At 39.5% G+C, this 21,215-nt stretch overlaps 1 protein-coding gene across 1 annotated transcript in view; it reads right to left on the bottom strand.

The window, feature by feature from the left end:
- Window positions 1-3,290: 3,290 nt before the first annotated feature.
- The window catches only part of ptprub (protein tyrosine phosphatase receptor type Ub), a 331,954-nt gene continuing 314,029 nt past the window's right edge, over window positions 3,291-21,215 (bottom strand). The window contains exons 22-28 of the mRNA XM_073847765.1: window positions 16,575-16,611; window positions 13,202-13,299; window positions 10,068-10,184; window positions 6,689-6,843; window positions 4,808-4,943; window positions 3,716-3,865; window positions 3,291-3,311 (exon numbers count right to left, since the gene is read on the bottom strand). Coding sequence (XP_073703866.1) covers window positions 3,291-3,311; window positions 3,716-3,865; window positions 4,808-4,943; window positions 6,689-6,843; window positions 10,068-10,184; window positions 13,202-13,299; window positions 16,575-16,611 — 714 coding nt within the window. The remainder of the gene's footprint in view (window positions 3,312-3,715; window positions 3,866-4,807; window positions 4,944-6,688; window positions 6,844-10,067; window positions 10,185-13,201; window positions 13,300-16,574; window positions 16,612-21,215) is intronic.

Below are 21,215 nucleotides of genomic sequence, written 5' to 3'. Positions count from 1 at the left end.
TTAGAGATTTCGTCGTGGACTTCGGGGAAGAATGGTGAAGCTCGCTGACGAGGGGCCTGGCGGCGCCCCGGCAGAAACCATTCGTCCAACCGGCTCCTAGAGGGCTCCTCGGGAGGAGACCATTGAAGATCCAGCTCCTCAACAGCTTTAGATAGGACGCGGAACAGTTCGGCGTCCATACCGGCGCTGGCGGCGCTGGATTGCGCAGACGGCAAGGGGGCGGGGTCATGGGAAGAGCCCGACAACTCCTCTGCGTCAGATGCGGCCAATGACATGCTGTCATCCTCGCATTCACTTCCTCCGAAGGAGACCAGATCGCTCGCAGCCGCAGAGGGACGCTGGTCAGGATGCAGGAAGAGAACTGGCGATTCCTCTCCATGTGGTGAAGGCGAGGCACGCGGGGTCTGAGCCGGCGTGAGCTCGCCTGTCACCACGCTCTTAGATCTCTTGCCCCGCTGCTTCTTCCTAGCAGGCTCTTGCGAGGAAGTAAGCGGGAGGGCGCGAGAAGCGGCGTCGCTCTCTGAAAAGAAAGCTAGCCGCGAGCGGAGGGAAGTGAGACTCATATTCCCGCAGTGGGAACATTCCGTCTCATTGAGCGCAGCCTCAGCGTGGGCGTGACCCAGGCACGAGACGCACTCAGCGTGAGTGTCAGCGGCGTGCAGAGGGGCTCTGCACGAGCGACAAAAACGCCGTGGCATTTGGAACAACGCCGTAGAAATTTGCTCTTAATTTGCTCTTTTAGATGTTCGCCGGATAGCAGCAGGGAATCAGCTCCGGAGCGTCAATCCGCCGAGCAGTGAAGATCCGCTGCGAGGCTCGTCAACGGCGAAGAAGAGGCTTGCTTGAGCGAAGTCTGCGTAGTCAGTCTCTGCGAAGATCAGAAGTCGTCGCTGAAGAAGAAGGATCTGAGTTCCCTATGGCGAAATGCTCGCTTATATAGCCAGATGCTCCGCCCCTTTTGGCGCGATCGGGCGCGAATCATCGCCATAGGTTTGTGCATCTCCGCTGCCGAGCCATTGGTTCGTTTCTTTAACACTGCACGAACCAATGGCCGTGCAGTTACACTGCGTTATTGAAATGCTTCAGTCTCAGGAGAAAAGGAGCTTTTCCCATAGCGTCTTTACAGACGCAGTACGAGTGAAAGTATCGAAAGGGAACAAAAGTGATTCCTGCTGGCGCAATGGTGATTATGAAGATTTCCATTATGCACTAATAGTATTTTGGCATCTGGTGACCGCAGATGTGCCCCAACTCCAAAAACAGCTTTTGAAACCAGCTTTAACATGCATTAAATCTCACTCGTCTAAACTATCACTGCTATTACCAAACAAAACTGCTAAATCAGGCCAACCTCATACATAATAAATACAGCTGCTATGAGCTCATCAAAGTCAGGAAAAAATAGTGCAAATCAAACAGACACTGTTCCCCCTGAAAACCAAAAGTTAAAGAGATTTGCTGTTCTCAACTACAGCCAAAGGAGCTTATAACAACAATTCAACAGAAAAGATGATGTCTACATAAACATCAAAAATACGTATTTACAAATACTCCATCTGTACCTAATAACTCAAGCACAATCTATACCCTCTAATCCAAATTGGCCTTCCTGTACTTCAGTTTCAAAGCCTCAGCAAAAAAATTGCTTATAATGAATGCATTATAATTCACCTGGAAAGTAAAGTCAGAAAAATGCAATGTAGAAGTAAGTGCAGGAGAGCAAGGATAGTTCTGCCTGCCTTCCCCTGAATCAATAAAAGTATTCTCAGCAACACATGTGGAGTGGTACATCTTTTATTAAATAACCTTCACCGGCCTTTCGCTCCCTGAGGAACTGTGGCAAAGTGAAACACGGCAGACTACTGCTCCCAATGGACAACGAATGCAAGGTATTTCTTCTATTAAACACTTTGCACTACTACCTTTATGCTCGACAGTCTAGTAAAACAATTAAACTTCTCTAATCAATAGCCTCCTACTAAAGAACCTTCACCTTGGATGCCCAGCGTATACAAATAAAACGAAAGATTCTGAGCTCTGAGTTTCCAACATTCTATCAATTATTACAGTTTTATTACAGCTCAGTTTTCTCATATCTGTGTAGGTGTATATACGCTACAGAGTGGAACAGATTTTTTTAAATGTCCTTTGAATGTCTAGCCACACTCACATACATTTATTCAACAATATTGATCATTAATTTACGAGCGGCGAGTATATCACACTTTGTGTAGCTCAAAAGTCTTGTTTGACTTCTGCCGTCAACCTTGCTATGCTCCACTGAACGGATTTAGTATTTATCAAACTTCATAGGAAGTTATTTACTAATCTGAAAATTTTAATTTCCCTTGATCTTTTGAAATAAGAGTTTAATTTATGATGTAAACAACTGTAATTTTCTAAGCTCAAACTTTCTACCCTGTTCAGGTCGTTTATCGAAACTGAGCTGCAAAAACAGACCCCTAGAGTTTTATAACAATGCTATAGTCTTTGTTTGGAATATGACTAAATAGAGTAAGATGTGGGGAAAGTTTGTGTTTGTTATAAGTGATGTTCATTTTTAACAAGGTCCCTAAACATTTCTGTCCAACATTAGCTGCAAAGAAGCTCAAATTGAAGAATGAGGCTGTATAACCTGTGAGTAAAAGAACTGTCTCTAACACTAGGTGCATTTCTGAACTGAATGTGAAACTGCTTCGCAATGTGACAAAGCCAATCAAAAGATGTTTAAAGGATTAGCTCACTCCAAAATGTTAATTTCCTGACAATTTATTTCATTCCCATGTCATCCAAGATGTCCATGTCTTTCTTTCTTCAGTTGAAGAGAAATAAGGTTTTTAAGAAAAACATTCCAGGATTTTTCTCCATATAGTAGACCTAATGGTGGCCAATGGGTTGAAAGTCCAAATTGCTATTCCACTAGAGCTTCAAAGGGTTCTACATGATCCCAGCCAAGGAATAAGGGTCTTGTCTATCAAAACGATTGGGTTTCCTAAGAAAAAAAAAGCCAATAATTGACATTTTAACCACGCTTGTCTAGTCACGTTAAAAAGGTCACGTGTAGGGTCACATAGGCGGAAGTACCCAGTGTTTACAAAGTAAACGTGTAAAGAAAGTCAAGCTTCCTTTACAAAAAAAGGTAAAACAACAATGTCAGATGATTTTAAAGTTGGAGGAGAAAATGAGATGGAGTTTTTCACCCTAACCTACCTTTTTGAACCTTTTTTGAGAACACAGATGAAGAACTAACCACACTTGACCTTTCAAACATGAATACTTAATGCTTGAAGTCACAGACGCTCATCACAGAACTAGTGCAAGACAAGCATTTGTGGTTGAAAAAGTATATAAATTTAAATTTATTTTTAGAAACTGACGAATCGTTTGGCTAGATAAGACACATATTTCTCAGCTGGAGACGTATTTCTCAGCTGTGGAGTCCTTTGAAGCTGCATTAAAACTGCGATTTGGAACCTTAATCTGCTGATCCCCTTTTAAATCCACTATATGGAGAAAAATCCTGGAATGTTTTCCTCAAAAACCTTTCTTTTCGACTGAAGAGGGAAAGACATTAACATCTTGGATGACACTGGGGTGAAACCTCATTCTGGAGTGAACTAATGCTTTAAATGTACAGTCACATGGGATTTTGAGATCGCAAGACATTGGGGAGAAATTATAAAACAATATGTTGTTTTATATAGCTGACAAAGACCTGGAACTCCTCTCGTAGCTGTGAAGAGTTGCTCTGAGAATCCACCCTCAGCATCTCTTTGTAAGCTAGGGCGAACTCGTTTACCGGGATGGCCGTCTCCCCACACAGGCACGCTTCCAGGATGGCATCGTGAATGAATATGTACTGCTCCTATAGAGAGAAATAAAGCATAGACATAACTACACATACGGTAGCCTGCTGTAGACTTCAAATTTTGATTCAGACTTGACTGAAAGTGATAATGTCTGAGTGGGTGAGCCGTCCGCTCTGTTATTACCCAATCTAGTTTGATGCATTCATATGCTGTTGTGTGCGTGATAGGCAAGACGTTAATGCATTAATCAGCCAATCACAGTGACAAGTAAGCACTACTTTCTGTGATTTTTATTAATTTTCTTTCAAAATGAGCTCAAGTGAGGCCTCCCTTGAAAGCATTATTTGTTGGTGTCACTGTTGGATGGTCTTACAACAATTTGAATCTAATATTTCGCAATGTTTGCTTTCATTTAGTTTAATTTTCTCAACTGTATTTTTGGAGGAGGCACTGTCTTTCATATCTCCTCCGAGAAAACACCCTTGATAGATGAAGTAAGAACATGAGGTGAATAGAAAAGAGAGAGGACTGGAGTAGAACTGAGAATGCATGGAAGAAAAAAGACAATACAGAGTAAATAAACGCAGATAACAGAATTTGTTTAACCTCCATGTTTCATGTAGATAGTGCACTGCGAGTATATACATGGCTCTACATAAACACTTGCGGATGGATTTAATTAAAGCATCTGGTAAATAACTAATGTTTTAAAGAGTGAAATGACTGTGGGATTTACATAATAAAGTTTGGATATGCAAATTTCGGAACATCTAAGCAAAGGCACTTGCCTCCGCATAGACAGATGCAACAGAGATGATTATTTGCATTTCACACCTATCAATACACACTTTTCGCTGAATTCCAAGGCTAAACATTTTGAATATTCATAGCAACTCCTACAGAGCTTATGTCTATGCAAATACAAGAGATGTCATGTAAAAGGTCTCCTGCTAGAACTAGGTGAAGGGAATTATGGGGAAACATGTGAGAGGCTGCACCTCTGTCTGGATCATGTTGATACGGCGAGAGCAGAGGGTCTTCACACAGTTGTAAATGTCCACCACTCCTTCACACTCCGCCATGTCCAGCATTACATCCAGCACGATATAGCAGCCGGTCCTGCCTGCTCCCACACTAAAAAGGAACAATGAGAGACAGATAGAAAGATGTTCCTCAAAAATGATGCCATTTGATTTTACTTTGATAGACATGAACTTAAGATCAAGTTGGTGAAGTTTTAAGGCAGCTGATAGACTCCTGTTCAACATGGAAGGATGCGAACATTCAAAGTCCTATGTAACAGTTAACAGCAACCACAAACATAAAGTTCCAAAGGTTTTACCATGGGTTTTTGACATGGTACAATGGTAAAACCCGATTTTTGGACATGTATCTATCTTGTCTGTCGGCATGTTGTCACTGCGTGATGATGTGCAGCGTGAGAACGTAAACGCCTCTCTTCCTCTTTACTACTAGTTACAGCATGAAATAAAAATGAATGAACATTAGTTATGTTGTCTCAACTGTGACAAGATGACAATACTCCATAGATCACTGACGCTGATCTAACTCTCCTGTTTGTTTTGTTTGTCGGACAAAATGGCAGATGCAGCATGATGATTAGTCAGATCAAACTTTAAACGGAAGTTGAAATCCTGCCCTACATTATAGAAGCCATTTCACTTGAATATACATCACAATGGGGAATAAATTGATCAAAAGAGTCAGTAAAGACATTTAGGGCCAGTTTTACTAAACGGGTCAAATTAGAGCACAATTCTATAAAAGCGCTGATGGAAGGGGAAAATTCTGCATGTGATTTAATAACAATGCGCACATTAAAGAACACAGATGCAGACAGATCATTTCCATAATGAATGACCAGTGCAGTTTTACAATGAGCAGCACAAATGTGCCTGCTTTAAGACATGCTTTTTTGGGGGCGTTGATGATAATGAAGTTTGATGATAATGGCAAAAATACCAGTAATTTGACCAGCACAAACGTTAGTAAAACATGCATAAATTTTGCATCTGAAAGGGCAACTCCTACAAATGCATATTTAATAAGGTCATATTTTAATAAGGCACAAGCTGTTAGTATTTATATTTCAAATAAATGTTGTTATTTTAAACTTTCTATTCATCATAGAATCCGAAAAAATGATTACGCTTCCCACAAAAAATTTAGCTTGAGCACCAAATCAAGCATATTAGAATATTTCTGAATGATCATGTGACACTGAAGACTGTTTTAAATGATCATCTTTCCTCTTTACTACTAGTTATAGCATGAAATAAACATGAATGAATATTAGAGTCATGTTTTCTCACATGCGGAAAGATGCCAATACACCATACACTGTAAAAAGTTTTCACCAGTTTCAACTTAAAAAAATTAAGTTTAGCAGCTGCCTTAAGATTTTAAGTTAAATCAACTTAAGTTATTTAAAATCACAAGTTATTTCAACTCATTTTTATTGTAGTAAGTTAAAATGACTTGTAGTTTTAAGCTGATTTAACTTAAAATCTTAAGGCAGCTGCTGAACTTAGGTTTTTAAGTTGAATCTGGTGAAAACTTTTTACAGTGTAAGTCCACTGATGTTAATCTAACTCTTCTGTTTGTTTGGTTTTGTTTGATATTAGAATGATTTCAGCATAAAAATAATCATGTGACACTGAAGACAGGAGTATTAGCTGCTAAAAATGTAGCTTTGCCATAACAGGAATAAATTACAATGTAATATATATTTCAATAGAAATTTTTCACAGTATTGCTGATCAAACAAATGCAGCTTTGGTGAGCTGCTGAATGGACAAATTTAGATCATTTTTGGCTGACAAACATTAGCAGTTATAATATGAAATAGAGCTCCATACCTGCAGTGGACCACTACGGGCCCTGCGTCGAGTGGCGTGGATGATTTGACCCGTCGAATGAAGGCTAACAGACCCGTGGCGTGGTATGGGACTCCATGCTCAGGCCATGATGTAAAGTGAAACTGACACACTTCGTGTTTGGCGGAGTATCCTCTCTGAAAGACAAACATGCTCCATATTTCAATTATAATTAATATGTATTGAATTGGCATTTTAATTAGAGGAACACTGACATATAAGAAACTTGAACTCGAATTGTCCATACCACCAGGCCACGGCTCCAACATAGATACGCTTTGTAAGTAGATAAGTGGCACAATTTTTATTTAATTTATTATTTTTATTTACTCATGAAAAATTGCAACTGGACTGTTTTTTACTGGATGAAAAAGTGACACTCTCTGGAGTTTGTATTCCTCATGGCTCAAAGATACCAACAGAAACTCAAATGAATTAGCAAACACGACAGTGAAATAAACACCCAGCTCTGCGGTCCCACTCAGGGGAGGAGCGTATGTCTACCCGACAGGCCACTAAGAGACTTCCTATTACCGCATCCCGACTGCTCGTCTGTTTGAATACACACAAAGAAAGCTTCAGCCATAAGCCTGTCTGATGGTTACGCGGAGAAACCTTCTCCACCAAACACAAGCACATCATTCCACCCACAGCCCGTGTTTGATTGACAAGGCCGTGGCAAGCACAAAACTCACATCAAAGGCTGTCGACAGAACTGCGCCTCCATAGGGCAGAAAAGAGGACGATAAGAGAAGACAGGGGGGTGAGGTGGAGGAGGTTAAATTGAGCTAATTTCAGTAAACGCACCCACATTTAGCACATTGTATCAAAGAGAGGGAGCGATAATGAGAGAAGAGAGAAAGAGATGCTTTAGTTAATGTGCCCGCCATAAAGCGTTCTGAGATGAGGCAGCTCTAATCCTGGAACAGACAGCTCGGTGGGCCTCTGCTGGGTATCAGGCGCTTCTCTCCATTTCATTTAAAGGGCTGTCACTCCAACTTCTTCCCTAACACACACACATACACACACAATTCACGTTCTGCCCTAATCCTAGCAAACAACCAATACATATCAGCAGTTCTGGGTAGATTACTGAATACAAATTATATGATGAAAATTTTAGTTAGTCACATTCCACATTTTAGGTGCTTTTTGATTACTTCTATACTACTTTTGACCTAACTCATTTATCATTGATTTGAATAGGGTAATGTTATACTATCAACAACATTAAGTGCATTAAACATTACATTATGTCAAGATTTTCCAAACTGGGGTTTGTTTAGGAACTGCAGGCGGTCTGTAAAAATCTAATTAATCTTAAAAATGTTAAATCAAAAAATTTGTCCAAAATAAAACACTAATGAAAAAGATTAAATATTTCATTTATTTGTTTAATTAAATATTTTATTTTATGCTTTATTGCCTCTTAATGCTTCATGTAATTATAGTGACATGACCAGGTCTTTAAAAAATAATTCATCTGAAAATGAAAAACACTTAAAATAAAAACAATCAAAATAAAACACTATTTTATTTTATTTTATTTTATTTTATGCTTTATTGTTTCTTAATGTTCCATGTAATTATAGTGACAAGATTAGATTTGTGAAAAGCTAATAATTAATCTTAAAAATGTTAAATGAAAAAATAAAATTAAAAACTATTAAAATAAAACGCTAACTAAAAGATTAAATTAAATTAAATTAAATTAAATTTCATTGCCTCTTAATGTTCTTTGTAATCATGGTGACATGACTAGGTCTGTGAAAAGCTAATAATTTATCTTAAAAAATTAAACACTTAAAATAAAAACAATTAAACAATCCAAACAAAACACTAACTAAAAAGGTTATTTTTTTTAATTAAAAAAATGTTATATTAAAAACAAACTAAATAAAACACTAACTAAAAAATGTAATATTTTATATATATATATATATATATATATATATATATTTTTTTTTTTTTTTTTACTTTCATTTTATTTTATGCTTTATTTCATCTTAATGCTCCATGTACTAATAGTGACATGACTAGGTCAGTAAAAAGCTAATAATTAATCTTAAAAATGTTAAATTAAAAATAAAACACTAATTAAAAAGAGTAAATTTTATTTGAAAAATGTTCAAGCAACCAAAAGAAAAACACTTAATATAAAAATATTTTATATATTACTATTTTATTTTTTTTTTTTTTTTTATTTGATGTTTTATTGCCTCTTAATATTTCATGTAATTTTAGTGACACGACTAGGTCTGTAAAAAGCTAATAATTAATCTTAAAAATGTTAAATTAAAAATAAAACACTAATTAAAAAGAGTAAATTTTATTTGAAAAATGTTCAAGCAACCAAAAGAAAAACACTTAATATAAAAATATTTTATATATTACTATTTTATTTATTTATTTATTTTTTTATTTGATGTTTTATTGCCTCTTAATATTTCATGTAATTTTAGTGACACGACTAGGTCTGTAAAAAGCTAATAATTAATCATAAAAATTTAAATAATAATAAAAAAATATATAAAAACAATTAAAATAAAACACTAACTAAAAAAATAAATATTTTCTATATTATTGTTTGTTTTATTTTATTATTTTATTTTATTTTTCAAAATTTAAAGGATAAAAAAAAGAAAAAATATAGAAAATAAATTATTTTACTGCCATTTTGTGAACACTAAGTAATCATGTGATCAATGAAAAAAAGTAACTGATAATAATATAAACATTTTAAAACATAATACTATCTAATTACAAGTATTTCATTTTTTAAATCTGATAACGTATTCCAGATTACATATAATCACTGCATGCCAGCACAGCAATATGAGCAATTATTAAATGCCCGGAAATACTTGATTCTAATTTGGTCAGTTGTGACCATCTTAGATCAAATAGCTGTAAACTGTATAGATGATATAAGAAAATTGATTTCCGACATGGCCGTGATGGTTTCACGTCTCTCATATCACTCCACTGACTCTTTCTTCTCACATAACAAAATTATTTCAACTCAAATCAATAATTCACATCCATTTATTTATTTATCTGGTAAGTAGCCGTGTAATAAGCAGGGTAGTGTGGAGTAACATGATACAAGGTCTACGATACAAGACCTGATCACCCTGTCTGCGTTTATTTTGTGATAATGGCCTGCTGACTGTACATTAACCTGTGCATAATAGATCGCATCATATCAAATGGCAGAGGAAATCACGCTGCCGTGTGAGAAATAACAGCGTGTTGGAGCCATGGCTTAGAGGTGGTGTGGTGCTTAGATGCGGGAGATGCAACCCTGCTTTTGCCCATCATTTCCTGTCCTGTCTCTAGAGGAAGAGAAATCATCTCATACCCGCTCCAGGGCAAAAGTTCGCACTGTGTACTCCGCCAGAGTTTCGGTCTTCAGCAGTGTGATCTTAATGTCTCCGTACATCTCTGACTCATCTGGCCAGTACTTACAGCATTTCACCTGAAATGTGAACCACATAAACAAACCCAGGTTAGAAAACATTAGAAGTCCACAGTGGCAATGATAGTAGCTTTGAGAGATTTATTATATACACTACCAGTCAAAAGTTTTTGAACAGTGAGGTTTTTAATGTTTAAGGTTAACGTCGAAGAATGAAGAATTCTCTTCTGCTCACCAAGCCTGCATTTATTTGATCCAAAGTACAGCAAAAACAATACAATTTTAAAATAACTGCTTTCTATTTGAATATATTTTAAAACGTAATATACTCCTGTGATCAAAGCTACATTTTTAGAATCATTACTCCACCTGATTCACCAGAAGTCATTCAAATATGCTGATTTGCTGTTTAAGAAACATTTATTTTTATATTTTATATTTTATATTAATATTTAAAACAGAGTACATTTTCAGAATTCTTTGATGAGTAGAAAGATCCAAATATCAGCTTTTATCTGAAATAAAAAGCTTTTGTAACATTATAAACTATACCATTCAAAAGCTTGGAGTCTATATAACTAAAGAAATTATAGAAATGAATACTTTTATTTAGCAAGGGTGCTTTAAATTGATCAAAAGTGATGATAAAGACATTTATAATGTTACAAAGAATTTCTCTTTCAAATAAAATGCTATTCTTCTGAACTTTTTATTCATCAAAGAAACCTGAAAAAAAAAAATTCTACTCAACTGTTTTCAATGTAATAATAATAATAATAATAAATGTTTTTGAGCAGCAAATTGGAATATCAGAATGATTTCTAAAGGATCATGTGACTGGAGTAATGATGCTAAAAATTAATATAAACAAAATAAATTACATTTTGAAATATATTCAAATAAAAATCTAAAACTAAAAATATTTCAATTTTACTGTTTTTGCTGTACTTTGGATCAAATAAATGCGGGCTTGATGAGCAGAAGAGACTTTAAAAAGCATTACAAATTTTACTTTTGAAAAACTTGACTGGTAGTGCATTTTAAATGATTTTTCAATATAAAATGAAACAACATAATGAAATTAGTTTCACGATTCTTCCTTATATGAATATGAAAGTGTTAAGAATGGTAAAATGGTATGAAAGTCAGTAAATTCAATTTTTTTGGCTGTGCATAAATCGATTAGAAAATGTAACAAAAATGTTTTAAACACTAACTAAAAAGAATACATATAAATAAATGTATTTTATTTTATGCTTTATTGCTTCTTTATACTCCATGTAATTATAGTGACATGACTAATTAATCTCAAAAAGAATTATTTTCTTTTATTTTATCCTAATGTTCCATCTAATTATACTGACAGGACTAGTGCCTACACATTTTTTTTTTTTTAGAAATGAAAATTTACAGTATAAAATGTTGCCATGTTGTGAACATGAAATAATCATGTAATCAATGAAAAAGTAACTGATTCTAATATTTTTTTTTAACATAATACAGTCTAATTACTAGTATTTCAATTTTTGCAATCTGATCACTGCATATCAGCATATCAACATATATGAGCGATTATTAAATGGCCAGAAATAATTGATTCTAATTTCTAATAATGTGAGTACTGGTGCACACAAGGGAAAATATTATGGTTCCATAAATGTAATACTGCTTTAAATGTTTGTTGTTAAAAAAATAAAATAAAATAAAAAATATATATATATATTTTTTATTTGATATAGTTATGTTATATCATAAACCTTCCTGTCTCTGAGTTAAAGCTTTACCACAATCAAACTGATGAAGTGAAAGAACTCCCTCCTTGTGTACTGTAAACCTGGTTTATTTCTACACGCCTATTACCGTTACACAAACTGTTAGATTTGCTGTCGGACCTAAGCCATCATCCATTTATCCCTGCTGTTCACAGCTTTTATCATAAAAACTGAAAGCGTATTTTTCATAATAGAGCCCCAATTTCATAAGAGGGCAGGGACGGGCCGTTAAGAGGACTGTTGGCAGCAGACGCTGTCTCCGAAGCACTGAAGGGGCCGATGCGGGTGTGGAGAGGAAAATGAAAGAGGAAATTATGTTGGAGGAAGAAATAGAGGTGGTTAAAAAAGCCTGCAACGAGTGGGCCACAAAACAAGGGAGAACAATGAGTGTGGGAATTATGATACTTCAGATCTTATTTGTAGTTGACAGCAAAACAGACGGATTTATATAGTGTGAGCACGTGATAAATGTACAGTACTGCAAGTAACAAATGTATTGTGGTGGTACGGCGGTACAGTGATGGTATCAGATGATGATAGCAGGGGACTTTGATATATACCATACTGAATGCACTAGCAATAAAGTATCATGTAGCAGTACCATGGATTTTTTTGACCTGTGCTATTATTTTCATGTCAGAGTAGATATTAATATCCTACACCATTTTGTCCAAATACACAGTGAATTTAGGCATCAAAACTTTATAATCTACAGTTTGAGAATGGATATTCAATTCGAGATTCGTTGAAGATTACATTTAAATGTGCTATTAAATTATCATTTTGTTAGATTGAAAGAGCGTTATATGATGGCAAAGGTAATCTGAATGTAAAATAGTAGACTTTTAAATATCAAATATCCAGCAATAAATATAAAAACCTCTAAGATCCGTTGATATATGTAGCTATATGTTGCTGATATATGCAGAAGTGCTTCCCTACATGGCATTGGAAATATTATGGAACATGAATATGGTAATCATTATGGTAACCATGCTACATATCAGAGTACTATCACCATGTAAGGATGATTATCATATTCATAGACCATGGTATTTACATGATACCCCAAAGTCCAACGACAAGCGTGTATTTTGATGGTAAAGTGTTAAATGGGACTTGTGTTTTATCAAAAAGAAAAAGTGACCATGACTGATGAATGGAACATGATGACATTAAAATCAATAAAATACATATATACAAATATTTAGAGGTGATGAATGAATGAAATGTAGGGTTGTTGTGAAGGAGGAGTGTCTTTAGTTGATGGGTTAGTGTGCAGATGAAGAAGGATCTAGAACATACCCTGCCCACCTCCACTAGCTTGGTGATCATGACGATGCTAAAGCAGTTTTCTTGCCAAACCATCCTCCAAAAATCATATACTGTCTCCTGCTTGGGCCCTGCAAATAAACAGACACACACACATAGACATTCAATGAATGGCAGCCTGTGTTCCAGACGGCGGGTTTAATTTACCAAGTGTCATTGCATGTTATAAGGCAGTTCAGTAATCCAGAGCCTCACACAGAGTAATTCAATAGCAGACATTTCTGGTGAATGGAACAGTTTTTAACCTCAGCAGGATGTGGCTCTCTGATAGAAAAAGCTAATTTCTCCCATCAATTGAGTCTGCCTCGAAATTCAATTAGGGGGAAAGACAGACAAACCACAAACATGTAATGATTTATTTATGGGAGATCTGAAATGATGAGAGAAGAGGGTGACCTTGTTTTTAGTAGAGCTGAGGAAAGGATAGAGGGCGGTTCATGTCTGATGTTGCACACACATTGTTTCTTCTGTCATTGTGGGGACTTTCCAATGACTTCTATTCTTTGGAAACTGAGGTACGGAAAGCTTTATGCATGCTGAGATTTTAAGTAATGCATTGTTTGATATGTTCATGAAGCTGGGTTACTGGTAAGAACAGTTGTCTAGTACTCAAATGTAGGGGATTTTAGGTTTTATGGTCTTTTACTGTCTTTACCACACAGACTGTAAATCTTTCTACTTATTAGACAACTATTAGACAAAATACAGGGCCAGATTTACTAAACAGAGCAAATTAGAGTGAGAGTGCAATCCCATAACACTGTCAATCTACTGACAATGCACACATTAATGGGACATTTCACTTAAAAATGAAAATTACCCAATGATTTACTCACCCTCAAGCCATCCTAGGTGTATATGACTTTCTTCTGTCAGATGAATATAATCTAAGTTATATTAAAAACTATTCTGGCTCTTCCAGCTTTGTCATAGCGGTGAACGAGTGTTGAGATTTTGAAGTCCAATAAAGTGCATCCATCCATCATAAAAAGTACTCCACAACTCCCTTCATGGAGGTTAATAAAGGCCTTCTGAAGTGAAATCGATGAGAGCAAAACAAAACATCGCTCACAAATTAGAAGTACAAAACGTGGATTTTTAAAGAAAAATGTCTGAGGATTTTGATATGATTGAGACTGGTTTTTCTTTGCTGTAAACAAAGGTTACGCTACGCTTACGTCCTACGTCATCCGCTGGAACAACACTCTCTCGTAAATGTGTAAAAGCTAGAGATTCTGGTTTAAAAAGTTTTAAATATGGATATTTTTCTTATAGAAATGCATCAATTCACAATAGAAGGCCTTTATTCATCCACTGAAGCAGCATGAAACACTGTTATGATGGATGGATGCAGTTTATTGGACTTCAAAATCGAAACACCCATTCACTGCCATTATAAAGCTTGACAGAGCCAGGACATTTATTAATATAACTCCGATTGTAGTCGTCTGAAAGAATAAAAGTCATATACACCTAGGGTGGCTTGAGGCTTAGTAAATCATGGGGTAATTTTCATTTTTGGGTGAACTATCTCTTCAAAGAACACAGACGCAGCCAGTGCGTTTCCACACAGACCAAATGGATAACAAATTAGCGTAGGGTCGCAAACAAGCAGAACCAATGATAATTAGGTGTGAATAATCTACTAACAACAATGGTTAAGAATAGCTTTTTTGGGATGTTACATAATGGTGCAAAAAAAGGTAAATTGACTACTGCAAAGGCACAAACCTTAGTAAACCTCCGTGCATGAATCATTTAATTTTGTGACCCTGGAACACAAAACCAGATTTATATCATATGAAAGCTGAATAAATAAGCTTTCCATTGATGTATGGTTTGTCAGGATAATATTTTGGCCAATATACAACTATTTGAAAATCTGGAATCTGAGGGTGCAATAATCTAAATATTGAGAAAATCGCCTTTAAAATTGTCCAAATGAAGTTCTAAAAAGCCACGCATTTTACATTTTGATATATTTACGATACGAAATATCTTCATGGAACATGATCTTTACTTAATATCCTAAAAAGGTTTGGCATAAAAGAAAAATTTATCATTTTGACCCATACAATGTGTTTTTGGCTATTGCTACAAATATACCTGTGCTACTTCAGACTGGTTTTGTGGTTCAGGGTCACATTTGCAAATGCAATAAAGTCAGCTGCAAAAATAACTGTATGTGCTTTTTTTATCACTAATTTTTCACAGCATGTCATTAGTTAAACCTGAAAGTAGTTTTTAATGACAAAAGAGGGATTGCACAGGCACAAGCTGTTAGTAAATCTGTCCCATTAATTTTTTCAAATCAAGGATGTCCCTGAATGTCCTCACACTGCAAAAAGTATTTATTGCTCTGTATTTTTGTCTTGTTTCATGCAAAATAAGATTTGGTTTCATACTGAATTATTTTTTTAATTTTCTTACCCATTTGGAAAACACTTTTTCTTCTTTTAAATATAAATTAAGTAATGTTTATGGTTGAAGGGAGAGAATACAAATGACATGAAACAAATAAAGCATGTAAAGGTAAATAAATAAAGGATTTTAGACAAATCTTTTTGTTTAAAAACAAGACAAATATGTGACCCTGAACCACAATAGCAATAGCCAACAATACATTGTATGGGTCAAAATTATCGTTTTTTTCTTTTATGCCAAAAATCATTAGGATATTAAATAAAGACCATGTTCCATGAAGATACGTTGTAAATTTCCTACCATAAATATATCAAAACTTATTTTTTGATTAGTAATATGCATTACTAAGAACTTCATTTGGACAACTTTAAAGGTGATTTTCTCAATATGTTTTTTTTTTTTGCACCCTCAGATTCCAGATTTTCAACCTAACAAATTAGGATTTTAAATTCTAACAAACCACACATCAATGGAAAGCAGGCTTATTTATTTCAGCTTTCAGACGTATAATCCACAATTTAAAAAAAATTGACCCTTATGACTGGTTTTGTGAGATGAGCCAAGGTCCTGCAGTCATTGTGCTGGTGGTTTCGATCTTAGGTAAGAAGACAGCAGGTGGTAATCCTGATTCTGCTGCACCATCTCTATTCAGACCCCTCTATAATTTCCTGGATCAGAACTCATCAGATTCCATCTGGAGAATCTCTGTATTCTGAAGGTTTCAGTTTCACACACACAAAAACCCAAAGACTCTGTCTGAAGGAAAGAGGCTCTCCCTCTAGGAATTGGACACTACCAGAATGAACCATATAAACACACACACACACACACACACACACACACACACACACACACACACACACACACACACACACACACACACACATCGGTCCACAAGTCCTGTCCAGACAAAGATACTCACCCTGAGTGGCGATGAAGTGGTTGGATCGATGGTATCCCTAAAAAGAAAGAAAGAGAGAGAGGTGACGTGCTGTGTAAGCCATTTGTGTCCCAGAAACATCAGTTGTCTGTATCTCACTCCTCTTAGAGTACAAATGCTCTTCAGAGATCCAAGGTCTTTAGTTCTAAATGTCTAGCTCAAAAGTCTGCTTCGAAAGCTACTATTTGAAATCAACCAAACTCTATGAGCAGAACTGTTTGATAATCTAATATAAAATTAGGGTTCTCAACATTGTGACCTCCATAAGCAGATCAATGATTTTAAATTAGGGCTATCTATCAATTCAAATATTTAAAATGTCTAAATTAGGATGAGACCAGCTCTGGGCATATACATCTAGACTAAAACAAACAAAACCTTATATGAACCATTCAAACTAGTTCACTAAAATGAATCTGACCTCCCAAACTACTTAAGAAATTCTAAGAAGAGTGTTTCAATATAAGTGTTTGACAACATAACGTCCCAGGTTACGTATGTAACCCTGGTTCCCTGAGGGAACGAGACACTGCGTCATACAACGCTATGGGGAATGCCATAGGCGAACCCGGCTCTGAATTAGTCTTCAACCAATAGGATGATGGGAGTGACGTCACCGATGTGGTGACGTAATGCGACCAGGAAGTATATAAGCACGTGCGTTTCAAACCGGCTTCAGCTTCCAGGAATGAAGCGATGCGCGGCAGGAATGCGGGAATTATGGCCCATGACGCAGTGTCTCGTTCCCTCAGGGAACCAGGGTTACATACGTAACCTGGGACGTTCCCTTCCGGGAACTCAACACTGCGTCATACAACGCTATGGGGAACGATATGCCAACTTCCCCAGAATTCCAAATTCCTGCCCAGTGGTGTTTGTCTGGGAAAGAACAAGGAGGCCCCAGGAGGAAAGAACAAGGAGGCCCCAGCGCAAGAGAAAGCATGGTAGGAACCTCGGCCCTCAGGCGGCCGAGGAGAAGTAGTCCAAACTCTGTCTGGGGAACAGCCAGCACGAGAGGGACTGAATTGGCTCCGCCTGGAAATACAGCCAGGACGCGAGTGGAATTACATCTCTGCCTGGGAGTACCCAGCGTAGAGGGATATGATCCGCCTCGGCCCTCGGGCTCACGAGGTAAGCGTCGACCTCAGTCTGGGGACCAGCCAGACGTAGAGGGACAGGTAGCGTCTGGGGAAGATGCCAGGACGCTAGGTTGCTCCACCTGGGAAGAATGCCAGGACGCGAGCGGGATTACATCTCTGCCTGGGGCGTACCCAGCGAAGAGGGATTATAAACCTCGGCCCTTGAGCCCACGAGGTTCTAGGACGCCTGGAAATACAGCCAGGACGCGAGTGGAATTACATCTCTGCCTGGGGAGCACCCAGCACAAGAGGAAGCATCTACCTCGGCCCTCGAGCTCACGAGGGATAGCGCCTTCGCTGTCAACTTAGGACAGATGAGCTTGTAGCTCGTAGGTCTAATTCATAGAACCTAACAAAGGTCAGGGGTGTGGACCAACCCGCCGCACTGCAGATGTCCTGAATAGGGACACCTGCTAGCAGAGCTTTAGAGGCCGCCATGCCTCGAGTTGAGTGAGCCTTGACGCCCATCGGTGATGGCAGGCCAGAGGACTCATATGCAGTAGTTATGGCATCCACGATCCATCTACTGATTGTAGGCTTTGTTGCCGGGAGCCCCCTTTTTGGGGGACCGTAACAGACCAATAGTTGCTCTGACTTTCGCCACAGGGCAGCTCTGTGGATGTATGTGTCCAGTGCTCGCACTGGACACATACAGGTATACTTCCGATGGTCGCTCTCCACGAATGGAGGAGGATAAAAGGCCTGTAGGGTGACTGGCTGTGGTACCGCTGTTGGGACCTTCAGTACATACCCGGGTCTAGGGTAGAGGAACGCTTTGGCCAAACCGGGCGCAAAGTCGATATAAGAAGGGGCCACTGAAAGGGCCTGAAGGTCTCCTACTCTCCTCAGAGAAGTAAGAACCAACAACAGCGCCATCTTAATTGTAAGGAAGCGATCTGAAATCTCCTCTATGGGCTCAAATGGAGGCCGAGAGAGGGCTTCAAGCACCACAGCGAGATCCCACAAGGGGGTTCTGGGTGTCACCTGAGGCCTCATCCTGAGTGCACCACGAAGGAAACGTACGACCAGAGGGTTCTTGCCCACTGACAGGCCACCAAGCGGGGTGTGGAAGGCCGATAATGCCGCCACGTACACCTTCAGGGTGGAGTGGGCTAGCCCTGTGGAGAGGCGAGACTGCAAGAACTCCAGCACTGTACCAACCGGGCAGTGAACTGGGTCAGCGTGTCGCCCTTTACACCACGAGGTGAAAACTTTCCATTTAAGGCCATACAGTTTCCTTGTAGAGGGAGCTCTAGAATGAAGGATGGTCTCAACAACCTCGGCTGAGAGGCCGCCGTCTATGAGGTGTGCCCCCTCAGGGGCCACACCCATAGTTTCCACTTCTCCGGGTGGGGGTGGCAGACTGCGCCCCCAGCCTGAGAAAGAAGGTCCTTCCTGATCGGAATCTCCCACGGAGAGCCGTCGAGGAGGGAAATGATGTCCGAGAACCATACTCGGGCCGGCCAATACGGGGCTACTAGTAGTAGACTGACTCCGTACCGGCGTACTCTTTCTAGAACTCCTGGGAGCAGAGCGATCGGGGGGAAAGCGTACAGACTAAGCCTCGGCCACTCAGCGGAGCTGGAGGCGCTAGAGAGTACCAGAGGGGATATTGCGATGTCTCTCGAGTCGCAAAGAGGTCCAATTGAGCCTGCCAACTGCCAACATCTCTAGGCAATTGATGTGCCATGAGAGATGATGACCGGTCCACAGGCCGGAGGCCGAGCGGCCACTCATGACCGCTCCCCACCCGGTGAGGGATGCATCTGTCGCTAGCGTGACGCGGTGACACAGAGCTCCCAAGACCGTGACCTTGATCTTGCGGAACAGATCTCCCCTCGGGGAAAATCCCTTGGTCCTGAGCCACCACTGTAGCGGGCTCATATACAGTAGGCCAAAAGGTATTACGTTGGCTGCTGCTGCCATGAGACCTAACAGTACTTGAAACTGTTTGACAGTGAGTGACAGGCCTAGCCCGACCGCATTGACTGCAGTGAGGATCGACTCGATCCGAGCAGGAGACATTCGTGCCTGCATCGTGGTCGAATCCCATGCAACACCTAGATAAGTGGTTCTCTGTAATGGAGACAGCACACTTTTCTTGGCATTGAGCCTCAACCCCAATTTTTTCATGTGAGAGAGAACAACATCTCGATGCTGAGCCGCTAACTGTTCTGAACTGGCTAAAATCAGCCAGTCGTCTATATAGTTGAGTATACGGATGCCCTGGAGTCGCAGAGGAGCTAGCGCAGCATCCACACACTTCGTGAACGTGCGGGGTGAGAGTGCTAGGCCGAAAGGAAGAACTCGATATTGGTAAGCTTCGCCCCTGAAAGCGAACCTGAGAAACTTCCTGTGCTGAGGAAGGATGGAGATATGGAAATATGCATCTTTGAGATCTATCGTGACAAACCAGTCCTCGGACCTGATTTGAGACATGACATGCTTGATAGTTAACATTCTGAACTTCAGTTTCATGACTGAGCGGTTCAGTAGTCTGAGATCTAAGATGGGCCGCAGCCCTCCATCCTTCTTGGGAACGATGAAGTACCGGCTGTAGAACCCGGATTCTCTGTGCTGAGGATGGCCCCCTTCCTTAGAAGAGAATTTACTTCTTGTTCCATCACCAGAACCTGCTCTGGGCCTACCAGAGTAGGAAACACCCCGCTGAAAGGCGGCGGAGGAGCGCCGAACTGGATTTGATATCCTTTCTCTACCATACGCAGGACCCACGAAGACACATTCGGCAGTAGTTTCCATGCTGCCAGAAAGTGTACTAAGGGAACCAACCTCTCGAGACTGGTTTCTGGTAGGGGTTGAGAAACTAATTTGGTGGCCTGTAACAGCTGACTGGCAAGCGACACCTGAACTAATTGCTCTGAGGACCCCCGTAGGGGTGGCAAACTTACTGAGTCCGCTACGATGTCGGGTGGAAAACCCAGCAGAGGTTTGCGGGAGACTGCCGCGCCCTGAAACACTGGCAGGGTTAGCTGACTGGTCTCCTGAGGGCCCCGAGAAAGAGTGGGCACCATATAATGTGGTAGACCCGCTTCTTCCCCGAGAGGGGCTGCCCTCAATGGCCCTGAGCCACAAAAGTCAGGGCCGTTTAGCCGAGGACCTCTTCGACTGCAGGACGACCCTCAGGTCGGGCCTGGACTTAGAGGTCCCCGACTTAGAGCGCTGCCTGCCCCGCCCCCTAGCTCTGTCAGGAGGGGCACGGGCGGCCACGCTGGCTTTCTGAGTCTGGCGGTGTGAGGAGCTGGTACGCGGCTGGGGCTGCTCCCGTCCAGCAGCCCCAGAGGAATAGACACGGCGAGGGAGGTATTGTTGGAACGCAGCAGACTGTCTGCGGGCCTCCTGGTATCTGCTGACAACCGCCTCACTTTTTTACCGAGTCGCCAAACAGACCAGGAGACTGGAGCGGGGCATCCAGCAGAAGGGCCCTGTCCTTCTCCTTCATATCGGACAGAGACAACCATAGGTG

The sequence above is a fragment of the Garra rufa genome, chromosome 9 (assembly GCF_049309525.1).
Source record: "Garra rufa chromosome 9, GarRuf1.0, whole genome shotgun sequence".
NCBI classification, from domain to species: Eukaryota; Metazoa; Chordata; class Actinopteri; order Cypriniformes; family Cyprinidae; genus Garra; species Garra rufa.
Note: the sequence above shows the minus strand (reverse complement) of the source record. Positions and strands in the feature narration are given on the sequence as shown.